General features: G+C 45.4%; 1 protein-coding gene across 1 annotated transcript; it reads right to left on the bottom strand.

The window, feature by feature from the left end:
* Window positions 1-1,170: 1,170 nt before the first annotated feature.
* On the bottom strand, window positions 1,171-20,138 carry ISG20 (interferon stimulated exonuclease gene 20). The gene is made up of 4 exons (XM_081289109.1): window positions 19,731-20,138; window positions 19,213-19,464; window positions 2,887-3,087; window positions 1,171-1,391 (listed from the first exon to the last, which is right to left on the bottom strand). Exons 2-4 carry the CDS (start codon window positions 19,438-19,440, stop codon window positions 1,275-1,277), a joined length of 546 nt encoding a protein of 181 aa, XP_081145235.1. The 5' UTR covers window positions 19,441-19,464; window positions 19,731-20,138; the 3' UTR covers window positions 1,171-1,274.
* Window positions 20,139-20,550: the final 412 nt, after the last annotated feature.

Genomic DNA, 20,550 nt, shown 5'->3' with positions numbered 1-20,550 from the left:
TATTGATAGGGACCTTGTCAGAAATTCTTGGGCCCCACGCGGGGTGCTGTGGTATAAGCCTGTGATCCCTGTGAGTTAGGAGTCTGGGAGGAGTATTGCAAGTCTGAGGCCAGTCTCAACAACTTAGTGAGACCCTGCTTCAAAATTTTAAAATTAAAACGACCATAGATGTGGTTCAGTGGTAGAGCGCACCTGGGTTCAATCCTCAGTAACACACACACACACACACACACACACACACACACACAATTTCTCTGACTCCATACCCCAGATCCACTGAGTCAGAAATCACAGGGGATGCTGATGAGCTGGAGTGTGAATACAATGTGCTCTGGTCTTGGGATCGTTAGAAAGTACACCTCAGGGGCTCAAATGGCTTAAGATTAGGATCACCTGTGGACATTAAAAAACTGATGCCAGATCCCACCCCAGTGATCCTGGTTTAGTGGATCTGAAGGGGCAACCAAGACTTAAATAAACATTTCCCAGTCAACTCTAATGAGTTCAGATCCTCTGCACATACACTATGCCCTTCCCCAGAGAGCTGGGTCCTTGGAACACAGTGAGCTCCCTTCCTTAGGTTCCCCCACCCACCCATCTGCAGTGGTCCAGGGAATAACCACAGTTATTCACATTTGGTGGGTGCTTAAGCTAGGACAGGTGTGGTGCCAATGACTTGTTATCATCTGTGCCTTACAGATGAAGAGACAGGGAGCAGTCGTCACATTGCTACAAAATGGCAACGTCAGGATTCTGAACTAGTTCTTTCTGATCCCAGAGTTCACTACCTTCACTTCCTTGTTTTACAAAGGAGACACAGGGTGGCACCCTTCGCACTCATGGAACCTTTGCTTCAAAGCTGTGGATCTAGTCTCCAGATGAGATAGGCGGATCCTGGATCCCTGCACAGGGTGCCACCTCAGGAAAGAATGCTACCCCTCTACTTACAAACTGAAAGGGAATAGGGAGTAGAGGAATCCACTGAGGCACAGGTCACTTAGATTCCCAGGTGGCTTCTTGATACCCAGGATTGAAAGTATGATGGATTTTGACCCTTGCGCACATCCAGGACATGTGTCTTCATTCCCTTCGAACAGCGCCCAGCCTGGGTCCTGGCACAGTTAACCTGGCTCAGAGAGAAGCGAGAAAGAACAGGATCCACTCATGGAATAGACAAAATATACAGCCATTTTACTGCCAAAGATGCATTTTCCAAAAGCAAGAGATGCCATCTTGAAGATAAGAAAGCCTCTGGGGAGGGGACTGGTGGAGCTTCAGTATGGCACAGCCACACGGGGCAACCCTTTTCGAGCTCGGATTCCCTGGGAGATCTTGTAGAGTTCCATCGCTGCCCGCGCATCTTCCACTGAGCTGTGTCCCAGATGGTTGTTCTGAAGACAGAGGCACACAGTGAGGACTTGGGGTCCCAGTGTCACACCCCAACATCCCAATTCCTGGGGTGATCTGTGGTGAGTCTCCCTGAGTCTCTGACTCCCTGGGTTTGGAAGAGTGTCAGTGGGTGACAGGAACTGGCCTGACTTCACCCTCTGGGGTCACCAGGCACTAGGACCAGGCATTCCAAGACAAAACCCAGCATCCTGAGAATCAGGCTGTGCCCTACCACCTAACATCTGGTGAGGGAGAGGAGGCATCGGTGCAGGCAGGAGCCGGCTGAGTCTGGGGAACAACCAGGCTTCATGAGCCCAGGGACAAGCAGACAGAGCTGAGACGGGGTTAGGGTCAGGTTCAGACTGACAGCCACAGCGTGTGGCACCGGAGCAGGTGCGCAGAGATCCACAGAGTACACCTAATACCCACGTGTGGACGGCACCCCTCTGCCAGCCAGAGCCACCAGGGTTGGTCCTTGGTGCCATGGAGCTAATGAGAAGCCAACCCCTGCTTCCAACCCAATTCCCGAAAGGAGGGCGAGGGTTTCGTGCTCCCACACCCAGCCAAGCAGTCTCCATTGCGGACTTGGTTCACACTCCATGCTCCTGTTCTCTGAGACTAGGACTCATCCAACTCTGTCCACACCTGGTCTCCGGCCGGCCAATCCCACCCTTCCTTCCTGCTCCCAGAGGACTGTTCTTCCTTCCACCTGGTGTTCCTCGCATTGTGGGCTGATGATTGGTCTCGGTGCCACCTCCCCTCCAACCAAGGGTGCCTCCAGGACAGAGAAAGGTCTTGCTCACCCCTGCATCCATCCCTTGCATCTGGCAAGGAGTATGTGCTCCTTAAAGAGCTGCTGACCTGGATGGAGGGCCCCAGGGTGCACTGCTGGCTGTTAGCATCTGGCGGTCTCCCTGAGTCCCTCCCTCCAGGAATTCCCACCCCACATCCGCGTGGCTTCACCTGCTGGCTCTGCTGGGGCCAGCTTTGCCCACCAGCCAGAAAGGCTGGGGAATTGGAGCAATGCCTGATGGGAACTAGGGGGTAAGTACCCCAACTCCTGAACCCCACCCTGGGGTACTTCAGAGGTGCTGGCCTGATACCATTTCCCAGAGTTCTGTGGTGGCATAAGCTTTGTTGCCCACAGGGAAACTGGCTTGATTTGAACCAGCAAAAGCAAATGCCTGTTGGGTACCCCTCGCCCCACCCCTGCCTCATTTGCTCTCTCCCAGCACCTCCCGGGCCACCTCTCAAGTCAACCTCTGGCATCCCCATCCTTGCTTCGGGAAGCCCAAACAAAACACTCTCCCCCTCTCACAAGCACACACCTCTCAGGAGTAGAGGGAACAGAGTCTTGGGTGCAAATATTTGTACTGAAGCCGTCGGGGTTGTGCACAAAGCCTGGAGGGAGGGGCCCAGCCCTTGGAGCAACGCCTCAGACAGGCTGCCTGGCTTGTCCTGGGTGGCCCCACCCTGAGGAGCAGGAGGAGTCCTCACCTGGATGAGCCTGTGGAGGAGACGTTCGCTCAGCACCCGCAGAGAGACCCGCATGCAGTGGTCCAGCTTGGCCTCGTGCCACAGCAGCCTGTCTGTGGATGTGTCATAGATGGTGTAGCTGCTCATGTCCTCCTTCAGGGCCTTGAAGTCATGCTTCAGGTCATGACCCACCACCAGCTTGCCTTTCAGGATGGACAGGATCTGCCCAGGAAGACACAAGCCCCACACTTATCCATCCTGGGTCCTCCAGGTAGGTGGGGGACAACTTGCTACAGTTAGGGGGCTGGCAGGGAGCAGCCCCACCTCCACTTGCTGTGTGACCTTGGGCAAATCATCATCCCTCTCTGAGCTCAAACATATCTAGGAAGAGATTGGACCAGGTCCCTTGTTATATGCCATGCCAGGCAGTGCCAAAGGGACTTGTCCAGTGGCTCAGATGCATAAGGGCAGTGGCTGGTACCTACTGTTTCCCATGTGCTGGCATATATCAAGATGCATCACCTAGATCACCTTTGTGTGTGTGTGTGTGTGTGTGTGTGTGTGTGTGTGTGTGCACGCCCACTGGGGATGGAACCCAGAGGCAGTTTACCACAGAGCCACATCCCCAGTCCTTTTTTAAAATTATGAGACAGGGCCTCATTAAGTTGCTGAGGGTCTTACTAAATTGCTGAGGCTGACCCCTAACATTTGATCCTCCTGCCTCAGCCTCCTGGGTTGCTGGGATAACAGACAAGCACCACCATGCTCAATGGTCACATCTTTTGATATCCTCAACAACCCTACTGTGGCAGGCAGAATAATGGCCTCCCAAAGAAAGGTATGCCCTAATCCCCAGAATCTGAAAATACGTTCCACAGGCAAAAGGAATTAAAATCATGGGTAGAACTTAGATCTCTAATCATATGACTTTTAAAAAAAGAAAACTTTTGAATTATCCAGGTGGGACCAACACAATGGAAAAGTCCTTATTGTGGAGGTCAGCGAGATTCCTTCTAAGAAGAACTCGCATGTTGCTGGCCTTGAGGATGGAGGAAGGTGTCAGGCAGCCTCTGGAAGCTGGAAAGGGCAAGCAAGTGGCTTCTCCCCCAGAGTCCTGAGGACTCCAGACCTGAGCACCTTAATTTTATCCCAGAGAAACCCACGTTGGACTTTGGAACTGCAAAACTGTGAGATAATAAATTTGTGTTGTTTTGAACCATGAAGTTGATGGCTTTGTTCATCAGCCAGAGAAAGCTGCTCAGCCAGGAGGGGGTGCTGCATTTATCTGGATTTTACAAATGAAAAAACAGAAACAAAACAAACAAAGAATGGGAGCATAGAGATTTGAAGGCATTTGCCCAAAGTTCCTCTGATGATTTTTAAATTAGTTTAAACTCTCCTCTCAAAAAGATGAACTCTAAATCCCCTCACATCCGGCTGCCCATGTGACTTCTGCTCTGGAGCTGAAATCCTGAGGGCCTTTTTTTTTTTTTTTTTTTTTTGCCAATTCTGTGAATTGACTCCAGGGGTGCTCTACGACTACACTATGACCTCAGCCCTTTTTATTTATTGTTTTGAATCAGGACCTCACTAAATTGCCCAGGCTGACCTTGAGCTTGTGATCCACTTGTTCCAGCCTCCCTAGTTGCTGGGATGACAAGCAGGCACCATCACTCCCAGCAGAATCTTGAGAGTAAGGAATGTAAGTTCAGCCACCCAGAAGCCACCATGCTAGAGACACCATGGATAGGGAGAGGCTACACAGAGACATGCCCAGGGAACCCCAGCATTGTTACCAGACAGTTCCCCTGAGCAAACTTTCCTGGGACTCCAGCCCCTGCCTTCACTATGCCATTCCTACCCTGCTCTCCCCAGATTGATTGCAGGTGCATGAGAGAAATAAATATGGACACTGTTTGAACCACTCAGTGCTGGGTGACTTGCTAAGCACCATTAGAGAACTAGCACAGTGTACAGCTAGATAGTGGCAGAACCAGGCACCTGCTTGTCACCGTCACAGTGAGAAGATCAAGCAGGCCTGCTCCAGGCCTCCAACAGCCCAGTGGCCCAGCTGCCAGGGCAGGGACGCCCTAAGAGCACCCCAGTCCTGTCCTATGCAAGTGTCCAAGCCTCTGCTCCAGCCTCCTCTCCCATGTGGACAGCCTGCAGGGCTCCAGCCACACCAGGTTGGCTGTCCAACGTGGCTGCATTGGAGAGGATGGCAAAGGGCACCTAAGAGCAGAAGGTGGCTGTATCAACTGGGCTGAAGGGCAGCTCTGGCTCTTCAGGCCCAGTGTGGACAGTTCTATCACCTTTCATCTTTTCTCTGTATGGAGCCCCCCCCCCCTTAGCCTGTGCCCCAAGAAGGTACCTCGGGCGTCTGACACCTTCCCATCTCCTACTTCTCCTGCTAACTGGCTAGTGACTGAGGACACCAAGGAGTTCCTTTATAAACATACTCTCTTGGTGACCACAGGAAGCCCAAGCTCAGACGGCTCATGACTTGTCTACAGTGACAATTAGAAGCAGGCCTGTCCATTTACTGTCACCAGCCCACTCTGCTGTTCACATGGCTCTGTTGGAGTCTCCTCTGAACAGAGGAGGGGACTCAACTTGGGGGACGGTGGAAAGCAGGCCAGAAGAACTAGGAACACTGCCCCTGGGCCATGCCGGTACCGCTTCAACTGGAGAACTTGGGAGTCACCTGTGGATTGTCACTACAATAAAGTCGTCCCTTGGCAGCTGTAAGGGAGTGGCTCAGGGACCCTCATAGATACAGAACCTGAGGATGCTCAAGTCCCTTATTTAAAATGAGGCAGTGTTTGCAAACAGCCAACGCCACCCTCCCGTGTAGGTGAAATTGCCTCTAAATCCTAACAGCTAATACAATGGAAATGCTGGGTCAAAAGTTGTCATGCTGGTCACTGGTCCCTGGTCCCTGGCCCCTCAGTGGCTTGACGTGCGGAGCAACGGACTCTACAGCGCCCGCCCAGCCCAGTGGCGAGCGAGCGGCGCCTTCCAACTCCAGAGTAAAATCTTCAGAACATAAAGCAAGAATATAGTGGTCATCAGAGGTGGAGACGTTTAGAAGTCGTTCTCAGAGTACAGCTTGCACTTCAGAAGGCCGGCCTCGCTCCCAGCACTCACAGCACTGATGCCCAGGTCCTCCTGATGAAGAAGGACCAGCCCGCCTTCGCCCTTGACAACTTGTAATAATATGCGAGAGGCTTTTAAAAGACAAGGGAGATAAATACGGGAGGAGTATGAGCAGATCCTCAATACCAAACTAGCAGGGCAGTAGCAATCTTTTGTGAATTCACACATGATCCGATTACGCAGAGACACGGAACAAGACCCATAAGCTGGGTCTCTGAAGCTTTCTTGCATTATCTGTGCACCAGGTTTGACCTCAAGAGATGGCCCTGTACACTTTTTGCAACTGGCCTGATATCACATTTCAGCTCCAAAACTTTGCATCCTGAGAACACATGAACGTTTCTGAGGTCCATTTTATACAACTTGAAACACCTTTCTGGTTGCCACAAGCATATCTTTCTTTTCTGCTCATCCAATAAACAGCTGTGCCCTACTGGGACACAGTTTCCAAACAAAAATACCTGGAGCATCAGTTTAGCAAAATATGCCTTCAGTGGCACCCAACAAATGGAGTTCCCCCAAGCACAGTTCTGTAAGAAGTGTGTGTGTGAGAGTATGTATATGTGTGTATGTGTATTTTAAGTTTTTATTTGTATTGTGCAAAAAAATTTTGTTTTGATCTCTGGGATTCTGGCTGTGAATTTGATGCACAACAATTATGGTTAAAAACACTTGCTTGTGGGGCTGGGGATATAGCTCAGTCAGTAGAGTGCTTGCCTGGTATGCACAAGGCCCTGGGTTCAATCCCCAGCAAAGAAAGAAAGGAAGAAAAACATTTGCTTGGTCTATAGACTAATCATTGAGGTTTCCTGACCATATAAGTTGTAATAGTGGATTGTTTATGTGTAGGTATTATTGTTAAATACAGGGACTGTTTCCAGGCATAGAATATAAATCCTAAATTAGGATGGACATTAGATGTGATTATGATAATATAGCAAAGGTCTGCAGTCCTAGATCTACAAATGTGAGGTAAGAAATTAGAACAAGAGACAAGCCATTGACACATGGACTCTACCTAGTCATGTTAGAAAAAAAAAAAAATCTTGACTCCAAGCCTTAAAATACCCCGTGGAGTCGGCGCTCACCTCATTCATATAATCAAAGAGCTCCCTGAACACTGAGCCTCTAAAGGGAGACAAGTCTCTCCTGGAGCAGAAGCACTGGGGTTTGCTCAGGAGCAGAGTATAGGTGAGCAAGGGACTGGGCCAGGCCCCAGCAGCAGACACTTGGGAGGAACCACTTCATCTTTGTATTAGTTATTAAAAATACAATTCAAATTCTTTAGTCAGGTTCCCCCAAATTCCATGTTCAATTGCTTGAGCTTTGTTTTGGCAACCCCACACCCGAAGTTGCTTATAGGCTGTTCTTCACCTTGTTTCCAAGGCTGCAGAGCAGAAAGTAGCCCCTGTTTTGAGGAGGAGGAGTTAAGTAAACATTTATTTTTTGACTGTGACTTGTTCAGGACCACATTTTACAAAATTCCTTATTTCCTTATTATTATTTCTGGAAAGGAAAGTTCTATTAAAATCGTTTTAGTTTGAACATGGAATCATTTTTTAAAATTATGGCTTATTTTGAAAATTTTTGAGTTTAATTCAAATGTATGCCAGTACCTTCCAAAGTAAGGTAATATCCAGAGACAGCTGTTCTGATCATATGGCTTAGAGAAATTTCTGGAATATTCACATTTGAAGATTCCTTATTAATGAATGTCTGACTTAAATCTAACCAAAAACTGCAACATTATTCCTTGCACATTTTCATTCTATAGTGTTAACAAGCTTAGTTGCAAATAAAATACTTAAGCTATTTTTTTTAAAAAGTTGTCATGCCATATTGTTAGGCAAGCAGGACAAGAAGAATGAGTCTGTTCAGGTTCGGTACAGACACGATTTTTTTTTCCCAATTATTTTCCACGCATGGTTGGTTGAGTCCACAGGCGTGGCACCGGGAGCAGAGGGCCCACTGCACAGGCTGAGGTTCAGGGGGTCTGCGCAGGGCCTGGATTCTGCACGTCTAACCGGCCAGATATGACGCTGCTGGTCTGGAGGTCATCGTGAGGCTCTCAAAGACGACTCGGGGACCCATAAGACCTCAAAGCAGCGCTGGAGGGGAATCCTGTGGGGGGAATGGGGCGGCACCGGAATCCGGAATCCGCAGAGGGGGATGCTGCCGGCAGCTGAGGTCACTGCTTTTGCTTGCTGACATCCTTTATGTTGCTGAACAATGTGGCCTGTTTTCCCGTCTAGCAGCTTGGCTCAGGCCCAGTTCACACAAAGCCCCGAAGGAAATCGTCTCCATCCCAGAGACAGCTACAGCCGGTCCCAGACTAAGAGGCCCAAGTCATGGTGATGTGGATTCCTGGGAAATTCATCACTTCCTGGACCCAAAGTCTCCCCGGGTTGGGCTTGAGGGGGGGTTCCCTGGCACCACGGGACTCATCATGAGGGGTGTATATCCAAGCCACAAAATAAGAGGGGTGAGATAAGCAGAAGAAGGAAGAAAAAGAAGGAGAAGAAAACAGTCTAGCTGTTAGAGAGATACCTATAATTCTCGGCACAACCATGCTGGGACCTGGTCAGGGACAGAGGGCCAGATTTGCTGTGTGGCTTCAGGATGTTAGGAACCCTCTCTGGTCCTCAGATTTTCCATTTGTAAGCAACCAGGGTTCTGTGATTTCCTGAGGCTGGACTAGGGAGGGATGAGGTGAGGGGACCAGCTAGAGCCCAGGGAAGGATTGGGGGAGGGGTCGACCAGGAGGTCGGACCTGTCACAAGGCAGGCATGCCAGACTTTACTGCCAAACACAGGGAGTGGAGACTCTCAAATTCCTAGAAAGAACTGAAGTGCAGTGGGGTAAGGGACATTTGTTGATCTCTTCTTATCAGCCAGGCACTGTGCCAGCTCTTTGCTTAACTAACCACAAGCGTCCTCAGCAAGATTATTCTTCATTCCAGGAAGGAGGTGAGGATCAGAGAAGTTAAGGGGCTTGTCCAAGTGACACAGCTTATAAGTGGAAAGCTGAGATGCAGTATCTGAATCCACCTATCACTGTCATTTTTATTGTCGTTGTTATTATTACCACTACTGAGTGCTTTGGGACAAAGAGCACATCCAGGCCCATAATGGCATTCACTGAGGATTTCTGGAATCAGGAATAACAGCCCCTATGAGACAGGGCTTGCCTGTCATCTGACCCAGTGGCGACAGGGTGCAGAGGGGTGTATATCCAAGCCACATGGCCGGGGAGTGACAGGCCATGTTCTGCTATCTGCCTTATACTCCCTCTGTGGTTCCATGCTCCTTCCAAGCATTCCCCAGGCAGGCCTGACCCAAGCCATCCCAATCACTGGGCCACACTGTCTGCATCACCGTCCCTGGGGAACGGTTGGTGGCTGCCGTTCCAGGGGGTTCTTCCTACTGCCAAGTCTGGCAATCTTTGACCAGTACGGAGACCTCTGCAGGAGCCTGTGGGCTCTTGGAGACTCAGCCTTCCCGTCAGTAGTTCCCGTGTCCATTCATGCTCTCCTGGCTGCCAGGAGAGCTGGCCTGGGGGGACCCCGTGCCCCTCTTTCCTTGTTTCCTGCCAAGCTGCCCAGTTCCCCTGCCCTCAGTTCGTGCCACTTACCCTGGGGTCAACCTGGACAATAAGGTCTTCTTCCTCCATCTGCCAAGAGACCCAGCAGGTGGCAGAGCCCCAGCAGGACACCCTGACCCGTGCAAAAGTCACTGTTACTGAGCTCACTCCCCCTTCACAAGCCACCAAGTCCTCCCCTTGTGAGATTCCCTCCTAAGCCCCAGGGGAAGTGCCGCTCATCATGCCCAGTTGGCATAAAAAGTATTAAATCACTTTTGTGCGTTACAATCTATTAAAAGTTACTGTTAGATAATGCCGAGCACAGTGGGATATGCCTGTAATCCCAGCTACTTGAGAGGCTGAGACAGGAGGATCACAAATTTGAGGCCAGCCTCAACAATTTAGCAAGACCCTCAAGCAACTCAATGAGACACTGTTTCAAAATAAAAAATTTAAAAAGCTGGGATAGACTTCAGTGATAGAACACCGCCGGGTTCCATCCCCAGTACTGGAAAAATTACTGTTAGTTTAAAAGAACAAGATTAACCTGCCAGATGGGAGCCTGAGTCTGAGCACTTTCTTGTATCACAGCTTCCTGTGTGTCCTTAGACCAGTCTCCGCTCCTCTCTGAACCTCAGTCTCCTGATTTCTAGGGCTCTCTATAGACCGGGGTTCCCAACCTCAGCACCAGAAACAATCAGGACCAGACACATCCTTGCTGTGTGTGGCAGGGGAGGGGGCTGTCCAGCAGCGTCCTTGGCCTTCACTACCAGATGTCAGTAGCAGCCCCCACTTCCCATGTGGTGACAACCAAGTGGTCCCAGAATCCCTCGGTTAGCCATGGGGAGCAAAACCCCACCTCAATGAGAACCCCTGCTCTGGATGATGGCTGGACCTAGCGATGTCTGAAGATAAGGAACACTTTCCTTTTTATTGCTTTCTGGGTTTTTTTGCTTTGTTTTGTTTTGTTTTTGGTGGGGTGGGGACTAGGGATTGAACCCAGGGGTGCTCTAGCACTGAGCTACATCCCCGACCCTTTTTATTTTTTGAGACAGGGTCTTGCTGAGTTGATGAGGCTGGCCTCAAACTGGCCTCAGCCTGCTGGGTTGCTGAGATTGCAGACGTGCCCCACCACAGCCGGCAAGAACAATTTCTTTACATTATAAAAGTGACAATCACATTACAAAAAACAAAGAAGCAAGAAGATAGCAGGGGCCCCACTTAGGGAGAGGGGCTCAGGGGTACCCCAGAGCCTTCCTGGTTGCCTGGCCAGCCCTGGATTCGCCTGAGAGGAGCCTGTGGGGCTGAAAAGGGACTTTAAGCTTTTGCCCTCTGGGGTGTCCCAGTACGGTTTGGCACCTGCATGCCTAATCTGTCTGAAACATGATGATGAGGTAGATCAAGCCACCTCAGGGGCCTTGGCTGTCTCACAGGTGTCCTCGATGGCCATGACCTGGCACCACCTCTTCACTCACAGGCCATACTGGATCCTGTCCCCTACAGATGTCCGGCACTTCACATTTATAGAAGGCACTGGCAATCGTTGAACTTGAGGTTTGAAAAGCAAAGCTCCAACTCTAGAGCCAGAATTAGAATCTCTGCTTCACAGTAGACAGTAGACTCAACCTTGCACCTCAGTTTCCTTATCTGAAAAATGGGGACGATCCTAGTTAACTCCCTTCCACCGTGTTGTGGGAAATAAAGGAAGTGGTGTGTGGAAAATGCCCAGAGCTGTGCCTGGGACATAGTGCTGGATACACCTGTGCTAATGCATCATTCTTATTGCACAGAAGGTCCTACAGAGGGAAACACAGGGTGAGCAACAAGCCAAAAGACAGGTGGCAGAGTTGAAATTGTACTCATGTCCAGTCAAGTCTAAAGAAAGCATGCTTCCTATGACTGTGTGAGTATTGCTACGACTCAACAAAAGCGTAGAGAGCAAAACTGAACACCTGGGCAGAGGAACCTTATTGCACATGACGGCCAGAACTTCTGTTTTTGAAAATCAGTTTAACTCCCATCCCACAAATATTCTCAGGGTCCCTTCTGAGTGCCAAGCACAGCTTCCCATTTGGATGCAGGCAAATACAGCGAGAGCTGTGACTCTACATAGATAAGAGTGGACAGGCAGGCTAAGAGGTGCGTGGGTAACAGCAAGGGAGGTGAGAGACCCGCACTGCAGAGGCGCCCATGGAGACAGCAACATGGTAGATGAGTCCCACCTTCCGTATTTTTCCCGGGCTTCCCATTGGTTCTTCCACTGTCACTCAACGGGCTTTCGGCCTGGCCTCCCAACTGTTAACCTGCACTTCCTGTTTCACACAGGCCGCTGCCTGAGCTGTGCACAGCCTGCGTGTATATCCAAATATAACTGGTCAAAATCTTTCCCCCATAGATCTTCAATACTAACAAAATACTTCCTTTCCAGGTACAATTTGATTTGACAAACTTCTTTATTGCAGCCATCAGCCTGTTCTCAAAGCTAAAGAATCTGATTTTTTTTTAATCCTTCAACAGGTTCCTTTAAATTCCTTCCTTTTGGTCTCTATGGTTGTGTTACCAAAAAATGTTACCTTGACAAAAGTTGTATTACATATGCTTCTTTGTATTTTGCTTTTATTTTTGGACATTATGAGGATACATTTTGCTCATCACAGGAACAAAAGCCTGCAACCTGAGACAATTTTCTCACAATATTCCCATAATGACCAAAAAATCCTTATCCTTCTCATTTCTGACTATATAAATACAAAAAATAAATAAAATTCCACAAGGATCTTATTTTCACTAAATCATGTGATGTCGTAGAGATATAAAAAATGCACTCATGATCCAAAATAAGTTAAAATGGATCCAAATATTTTGAGAACCATATGGTTTCATAATTATAAGCTGTACCTTTATTCTTAATGCATATTTTTCCAAGTATTTAACTAATCTATACTCTTTAATTCATAAAATAGTTAACATATTTGTCTATTTGTTTAATTAATGTGTCTATTTGCTTCTAATAGTTTTTCTTCAACAGAAAACACATAACTTATACCTTTTATACATGCATTTATCTGATGCTCTGGTTTTTGTAGTTAAAAATAATTAAAGGCTAGGGATATAGCTCAGTTGGTAGAATGCTTGCCTCACATGCACAAGGCCCTAGGTTCAACCCCCAGCATCATAAAAAAGTAATAATTAAGATAAATGTAATTTACTATAAAATACTTATTTCAAGGGACCCATCATATGATCTCTAATTCCTAAATCATTGATCAGGCTTAAGTATCTCTTTGTATTAAAAAACAACAGTTATTTTGATTCTAAGATTTACAGGAGTTATTCCAAATATAACCAAGGAAGAATTTTAGAAGGAGAAAAGGATACTTCTACAGAGAGAAAGCACCCATTGGAGAGTCATAAGAAAGAAATCATCTTTGGATAAAAGAAGAGGTCTTTATATATTCTAGATTTTAATGATAAAAAGATTTTCCTAAATAGAGAAATCTTTATATAGTTATCTAGACAGATGATATAGAAAACTAATTGAGAAACAAATTTTTTAAATTTTTTTTTAAAGAGAGAGAGAGAGAGAGAATTTTAATATTTATTTTTTTTTTTAGTTATCGGGGGACACAGCATCTTTGTTTGTATGTGGTGCTGAGGATCGAACCTGGGCTGCACGCATGCCAGGCGAGCGCGCTACCACTTGATCCACATCCCCAGCCCAGAGAAACAAATTTATATATAACTGGACTAATTATAAATATTTGGACAGATCAGTCCTAAGATGTTTCAGCTTTTTCCCCTGATTTTGTTATACTGATATGAACCAAGATTTTCTCCATATTTTGACACGATAAAAACCTATTGAAACATTAAGTTTATTTTCATTAAATAAGGTTATTATTTACCTAGTGATTCTTACTGTTTAAGACGAGGACCATTTTTAGTGAATCCAATTCACACATCCTTGATTAAACAATAAATATCTTTGAATATTACCTTGAGTTCCAATTTTGAAATATCTCTTTAGAAATTAAAATTGATTAATATAAATACATCATTTATTATGATTATACTGCTAATTCCTACATATTACTTCTGTTTGTTAGATATTTATGGGATTTAGGAGAGAATTTTATTGGGGCTGATGTTCTCCAAATTAAAGTCATATGTTGATTTTGAGCAAGGAAGCTTACAAACTTTGTTGGAAATTCATTGGTATTATACAAGTTCTCTGACTGGACCTATTATCCATAAAATATGTGGTAAGACATGTATATTACTCCCTACACTGAGAAGTAACCTTAATCATATATTTTTAAAAAGATAAGAGACACCTATTTAAAGGATAATATTCTAAGCTATAAGGATATTTTGAGACCTTCTCTCAAAAAGAGATTGAAGGTTTCTCTTGAATTGTCCATTTACATGTCACATCAAGGTGGATCAGCTAGTCTACATACTGGGAAAATATAAGGATTAATAACGATATCTTATTTTCATATATTGTTAGATCTAGCCTCAATCACTCATGAGACAAAGCCTTAAAAAAATTGCCTACTGGAAAATAAAAAGGGAACCTCTCAAACTTAATATGGGCCAAAAAAAAAAATCAGGGAGTTTTTAAGAAATCCAAATTCATGTATTGTAATATTTTAAAATTTATACCAGATGTCTGACCTCACCTGGAGAAATATTATGCTAGTACTCAGCTAAGTTTTAAGGTAAAATATCACCCAAAAAACAATTTTGGAGATTTTTATATTAACCATGTCCCAATAACACAGAATAGGGACAAACCTGATAGTCTGTCTGAAGCACAGACAACCCCCAAAACAGATATCCAACAGGTAAATAGATGCTTAAAAAATAATTTTAGTAAGCCTCTAGAAAAATCCTACTGTTTCATAGACTCAAAAAGACAATACACACCACCCTAAATTTATAGAGGGTCACCCAATTTCAAAGGATTTCAGAAATTGGCATGATCCTAACCAAATTTAGCTGTTACCCCACAATTTGTACAGATATGAAATAAAAGAAATTTTTAAAAAAACCTTACAGACAAAAAGAGATTAAAATGCAAATCCTAGCTCAAAGAAAAATAAGCTACCTGGGTAAAAATTTTACTCCTTGTTTAAGTTATAAACAGATTTGGAAGCTTCTAAACATTAAAACAGGGCCTTACTTCTAGCCCCTGTCAACAGTTTATCACTGAGAAAAATTACTCTGGAAATTATTATCCCTAAAATATTAGACAGACAGCCATAAACAAATCAGCTCAACAGCCAATAGCTTATTTCAATAAGAAATTTAACATTATAGACCTTTTCTTAACTTTAATAATATGAGACAATGCCCTACATACATCAATATTTTTAAAATTAGTAAAGCCATAAATCATACATAATTATTAGAGCAACTCTTGCTACATTAAGATGTTCATACAATTGTTTCTTTATACGTAAAAATTATTTTGACATAAATCCCTCAAAATGTCATTGCTAGCTCAATGTCATACAAATTTTAAATTAAATCACTGTCTTAAACCATACTGTTGACTTCTTGTTTTTACTCATTAATATTTGAGATACTAATTCCCCATACTTAGGTCAACACTAAGTTTGATAACGATAATAATAGTTTTTTTACAGATTGGTAAATAAAGAGCTGTTCATTTCTCTATTTCATCTTTTATTAATGGTAAAAAACAAAACATCTTCTCTAGGTTTATTTAGCATGTGTACTTCCTATCTTGGATAGATGTCTATATTTTTCTCATGCCCCTAGTAAAGACTACCACTTCTAACTTTAAAACTCTGTCACTAGCCTCATCCCAAATTAAGATAATTAAGTTTATCTAGGTCTAATTTCAAAATATAAAATTTTATATACAGCTTATTATATTCTTCATTTTTGGCAATTCTGTTAAAGTCAAAACCAAGTCATATAATTAGAAAAGGCTAACCTTCTATTTAACATGGTTCCTTTCCAACTCATTAACATTAAACTTGACATAACTAGTAGATCACCTTTGTCAAGTGTTATGACCAGCTAGAGATAATAAATCCTTTCTTATTATTTAAATACTTGACTATACTATTGTCTGTAACTTAAACTAATGATAATATGGGTCTATTAAATTTTATTGAATAAAGAAAGGGGGAAAACAGGACCCAATATGCACATACTGGATCATACAAATATTTCAAAAATTTTCTTAAATTTGTAATATTAAAAGTCTTACTGCTGCTGAACATGATTTAGATAGTTAAATCAGATTTCAAAGGAAAGTTTAAACCTGTAATCATGTAAATGACTGAAAAACCTGGCACGGGAAGTTAAGTTTCCAGCTTCAGAGATTACAGCCATACAGCTTCACAAGCTTGTCAGGTAAGTAAAAAATTATGAAGAGACTTCTGTGGACCCATCTCTCAGGTCCACCTTTAATGTGCTTTGCAGTGTGGACTAGAAAGTCCGCCCATGTAACTAGATTAATTATACTGACTATAATGGTCAGTTATACCTATATGTTGATCTTAAGGTAAACATGCTGTCTGGAAATATCTTTTGAGGAAAAAAACAATATATGAAAAACCTATGCCAGCCAATCATGCTGGTCCTTAGAAATTAAGACTATATATCTGGACAATTATCAAAATAGAAAGATTGTTGAAATATAATTTTCTTATATAGGCCAGTTATTTACAGACTAGCCTCCTAGAATTGACAAGGACAATTGCATAAGTTTTAACCCTCAGCCAGATGGCATCCAAAAAGATGTTTTATGGATAATAGGTCCAATTCTGCATCCAGAATTTTTACTGACAGGCCTAAAAGACTCCTTAAATGTGAGAACTAAGAGAAAGAATGATCAAATATCCTGTAACCTATAAAAAATACAACTTGCGGGGCTGGGGCTGTGGCTCAAGCGGTAGCGCGCTCGCCTAGCATGCTTGCGGCCCAGGTTCGATCCTCAGCACCACATACCAACAAAGATGTTGTGTCCGCCGAGAACTAAAATAGAAAATAAATAAATAAATTCTCTCTTTCTCTCTCTCTCTCTCTCCCTCCCCCTCTCCTCTCTCTTTAAAAAAAAAATACAACTTGCCTAATTTTATCACTAGTTATGATAGAGGAAAAGGGCACTGATCCTTCATCAACGTTCCTTTGTCCTATTACCAGCTGACGCGCTGAAGTTAACATTCACGCTTTGAAACAGGTGCATGCCAATTTACCAGACCTGGGCAAGCTCTTGATCTCATGATCCTTGAAGTGGCTACTTTGAATATTATTCATTTTTTCTACGATTACAGCCTTTGTGGCTATGTCTTAAAACTTACAACATGTGAATTTTCTTAATAATTTGACTTAAACTACTTCCAAGATCCTCCACAGTCTGGTAAGTGCTGATGAAAGAATTGGAACTAAGTCGAACATTCTAGAAGCCACTATAATGAATAATGCAAATGAGCCCTCTGCTTATGGTTTGAGGAAAGGCTTAAATGTCATGCCAATTGAATATGTCTGTGTTACTATGGCCAAACACAATGGTCCCAATAAAATTAGGAAAACACTAAGAATCTTCTGATGACTGTTTGGCAGAGTAATATGATAACATGAATCTTTCAAAGCTAATTAAATGACTTTAATCCTAAAAATATATTAAAACATTCTATATGATGTTATTGGAATGATATGTTTTCTACTAATTCCCTTTGTGTCTCAATAGTAGGTCATGACAACCTCGAACCAAGAATCCAGTGACTTGAAGATATAATTCCCCAATTTCCCTTTTATATTAAGAAAGGGGGGATATGTTGGAAGCCACTCTGGACAGGAGCTAAGTACACACCTCTAAGTCCCGAGTAAAGAGGTACTGAACTGGTATTGCACCCATTGCAATGCGTTTGGGCCTTACCTCTGCTCAGATAAGAGAGATGCAGCTCCAGGAGTGGGCATCACCCAATGGGGTTGGATTACACCCACTTGTTGTTGTAACCCTACCTCTTGCCTCATTTGAATGGCTCCTCCCCAATAAAACTGAGGTTTGAGGTGCGCTCCCTCTCTTTCTTGCTTGCCTTGCCCTCCTTGAGGGAGCTCTGACTGAGGAGTGGTCACTGAACCCAAAGAAAAGTTACTTTCTGTGTCTGTGTCTTTATCTAGTCAGCCCAAATTCACTTGGAGTGACCCTGATTCCATTTAGTTGTGTGTTGAGACACCCATCTATTATTATAAGGGAATAAAAAGTTAAACAATCATAATAGCTAACATTTTTTTAGTAGAGTTTGCCCTTGTTATCCAAGGGGCAATGATTCCAGGACCCTCTTTAGATACCAAAATCCACAGAAGCTCAAGTTCCTTATGTAAAATGGTGTCATATTTACATGTAATCTATACATATCATCACACGCCCTTGAAATCATCTCTAATAGCTTATGATACCTAATACAATGTAAATGCTGTCGATAGTTGTCATACTGTATTGTTCAGGGAATAAGGACAAAAAAAGTGTCTATATTTGTTCAGTACACTTACAATTTTCTTTCCAAAATTTTCAATCCATGGTTTGTTGAATCCACCAATGTGGAATCTGCAGATACTGAGAACCAAGTGGACTCACTTGGGCACTTGTCTTCGTCACAACCCCATGATGCTGCTATTATTATCACCCCCAATGCCTTTTAGGAATGAGCGAAGTGGGTACAGAGAGGATGAATAACTTGCCCAAGGTCACTCTTACCTGGTAAGCAACAGAGCTGGGATTCAAATTGGCCCTCTGAACTCTGGAATTGTTAATGGCTGAAAGCCCACCTGGCAGGACTGGTGGTGCACAGTGAAGCTTGCAGAGGGTGACTGCAAGAGAGCACCCAACATATAGCGAGTGTTCAGTAAATAGTAGTTACTGTGATCTTATCTCCAGTGCCCAAAACCTGGCATGCACTGCATGTGTGCAGTTGAGATAAACCTCAGTCAAGTGTTCCTGGATTCCCCCAAGCCCCACAGATGCTGATGAGCTCACTTGCCCCGGGGAAACTCCTACACTGGTTAAGTTTTATTTTCCCTTTTGTAATTCAGAGAGCACAGTCATTCCTGGAAAAGCTATTACCACTAACTAAAGGGCAAGAGGGTGGGAAATCTTGGGACCACAAACTTGAGCTTCAAACTTAGTGGACAGTCTGTGGTGGGCCACAGTGTCGCATCAGGAACAAGACCCCTCTCAGCCCAGGGAGCTCCGATCTCTTCTCCAAAACAGGCTCAACACAGGAGCCTATGCAGCCATCCAGGGCTCATCCATGGCAGCCTGGCATAGAGTAAAGAATGGGGAATGTAGCCAGGTCATTGTGTAGGGAATGTCAGGTGGGACTCAGTTTCCATATCACAAGACTAGGAAGTGGAACCAGATGTGAGCAGCTCCCAGATGTGAGTCTAAGGTTCTCTGTTGGTTGGAAACTTCTCAAGACTAGGATGGAGACCCCTCCCAAGTTTGTCTCCTCAGCAATGCGGGGAATCCTCCGTGGTGGGGTCACAGACTACAGATGGCAGGGGAGGAGCTAGGGAAGTGGGATGGAGTTGCAGACACTTGGTTTGGCTGGCTCCTGGCCATTCACTCACCTCTTTTCTGGCCTCGGCAAACGGGGTGGCCCTTGCCATGTTCTGAGGTGTGATCCCGCTGACCCGGGTTCTGTAATCTGTGATCTCTCCCTCTGGCTGGATGAACTTGTCGTACAGCACAACGCCATAGAAGTTCACAAGGCTGCAGCGAGCCAGGCCACTCTCCCGGTGAGGACCCAGCCCCACCATCTCACAGTCCATGGCCACGACCTCGGGGCTGCCTGCCATGCTCCGTGGGGTCTCTCAGATGTGCTACAGGGGCACGGGTATGGAAGAGCTATCACATGGGGCCAACAAGTCTCTTGGTGTCCTAGGCCACCACCCAGCTTGCCTGCACCATCTGTCCTGCCCTATCTCCACAGCTACCTGGCAACAGAGGAAGCTGGCCTCTTGCCACCCTGCCCAGTTCCCCTGGCCTGCGGGTCCCAGGCCCCTATCTTGCCCAAGAGGCTGGGAACTAGAAGGCCCCCTCTCACCACCTCCCAGGCCACTGTGGCCGCTCAGTGTCCCCTTCTTACCTGCCTGCCTCTCCACCCTCCGCTCACGTCTGCCTCTCTGCTGCAACTTCACAGCTACTACAGTTGCTCTGAACGGTGACTCATCTCCAACTCCAAGCAGGGCATCCCGACCCGTTTCAGTTTCTAGTGTTATCAAGGGAAGTCAGGGGCGGGAGGCAGCATGTGGGCTGGGCTGCTCCTTCTCCTCAGCTGCTGACAGGTGGGGAGCTGGCAGACTGAGTCAGGGCTGGTCGATCTGGACGTCCCTCCTCTGCCCCTGCCCTCCCCCTCTCAGATGAAGCATCTGACGTGGATGGAGTGGATTGCAACATCTTTCTTTGCTTTCTCACCCTCCACCCAGAAAATAAACATCCCCAGCATTGGAGCCTGGGGAATGTCCCGCAACTTCTGGGGCCCGTTACCAGAATGATATTCTGTTGGTCTTTTATGAGGGCAGGGCAAACTGTTCTTGAGTTGTGGAGGCCACTACTTGGGAAGGGTGGGAGGAGGTAGGGGTGGAAAGGGGCTAGTCCCCACCCTCCACCAGGGAACGCAAGGAAGCAGCATTGGGACTCCATTGGTTCAGGGGTGCTTCTGTCCACCCTCCGTGGGCTCTGTCTTCAGCTGGGTTGATGTTGTTTGAGGACCAGAAGCAGGCATCCAGGGAGTACCACCAGCCCAGCCATGCTTCTTTGGAGCCACACTCATCCAGGCCAGAACATCTAATTCTTACAGGAGTGCCTGGCATGTAAAGAGCACTCTGTATTTACTGAATAAATGAATGAGCTACAACTGGGTCCAAAACTCAGTTTGTTTTGTTTTTTTGCTTGTTTCTTTGCGG

The sequence above is a fragment of the Spermophilus citellus genome (assembly GCF_964194105.1).
Source record: "Spermophilus citellus genome assembly, chromosome: 4".
In the NCBI taxonomy this organism is placed as follows: Eukaryota; Metazoa; Chordata; class Mammalia; order Rodentia; family Sciuridae; genus Spermophilus; species Spermophilus citellus.
Note: the sequence above shows the minus strand (reverse complement) of the source record. Positions and strands in the feature narration are given on the sequence as shown.

What these genes read in the sequence shown, in the direction of transcription:
- ISG20 (XM_081289109.1), bottom strand. Translation starts at nt 19,440, where the DNA reads ATGGCAGGCAGCCCCGAGGTCGTGGCCATGGACTGTGAGATGGTGGGG. An exon ending in TTGCCGAGGCCAGAAAAGAG is followed by an intron (nt 3,088 to 19,212) that starts GTGAGTGAATGG and finishes CTTCCTGGGCAG; the next exon opens with ATCCTGTCCATCCTGAAAGG. An exon ending in TCCTCCACAGGCTCATCCAG is followed by an intron (nt 1,392 to 2,886) that starts GTGAGGACTCCT and finishes CTCTGTCTTCAG; the next exon opens with AACAACCATCTGGGACACAG.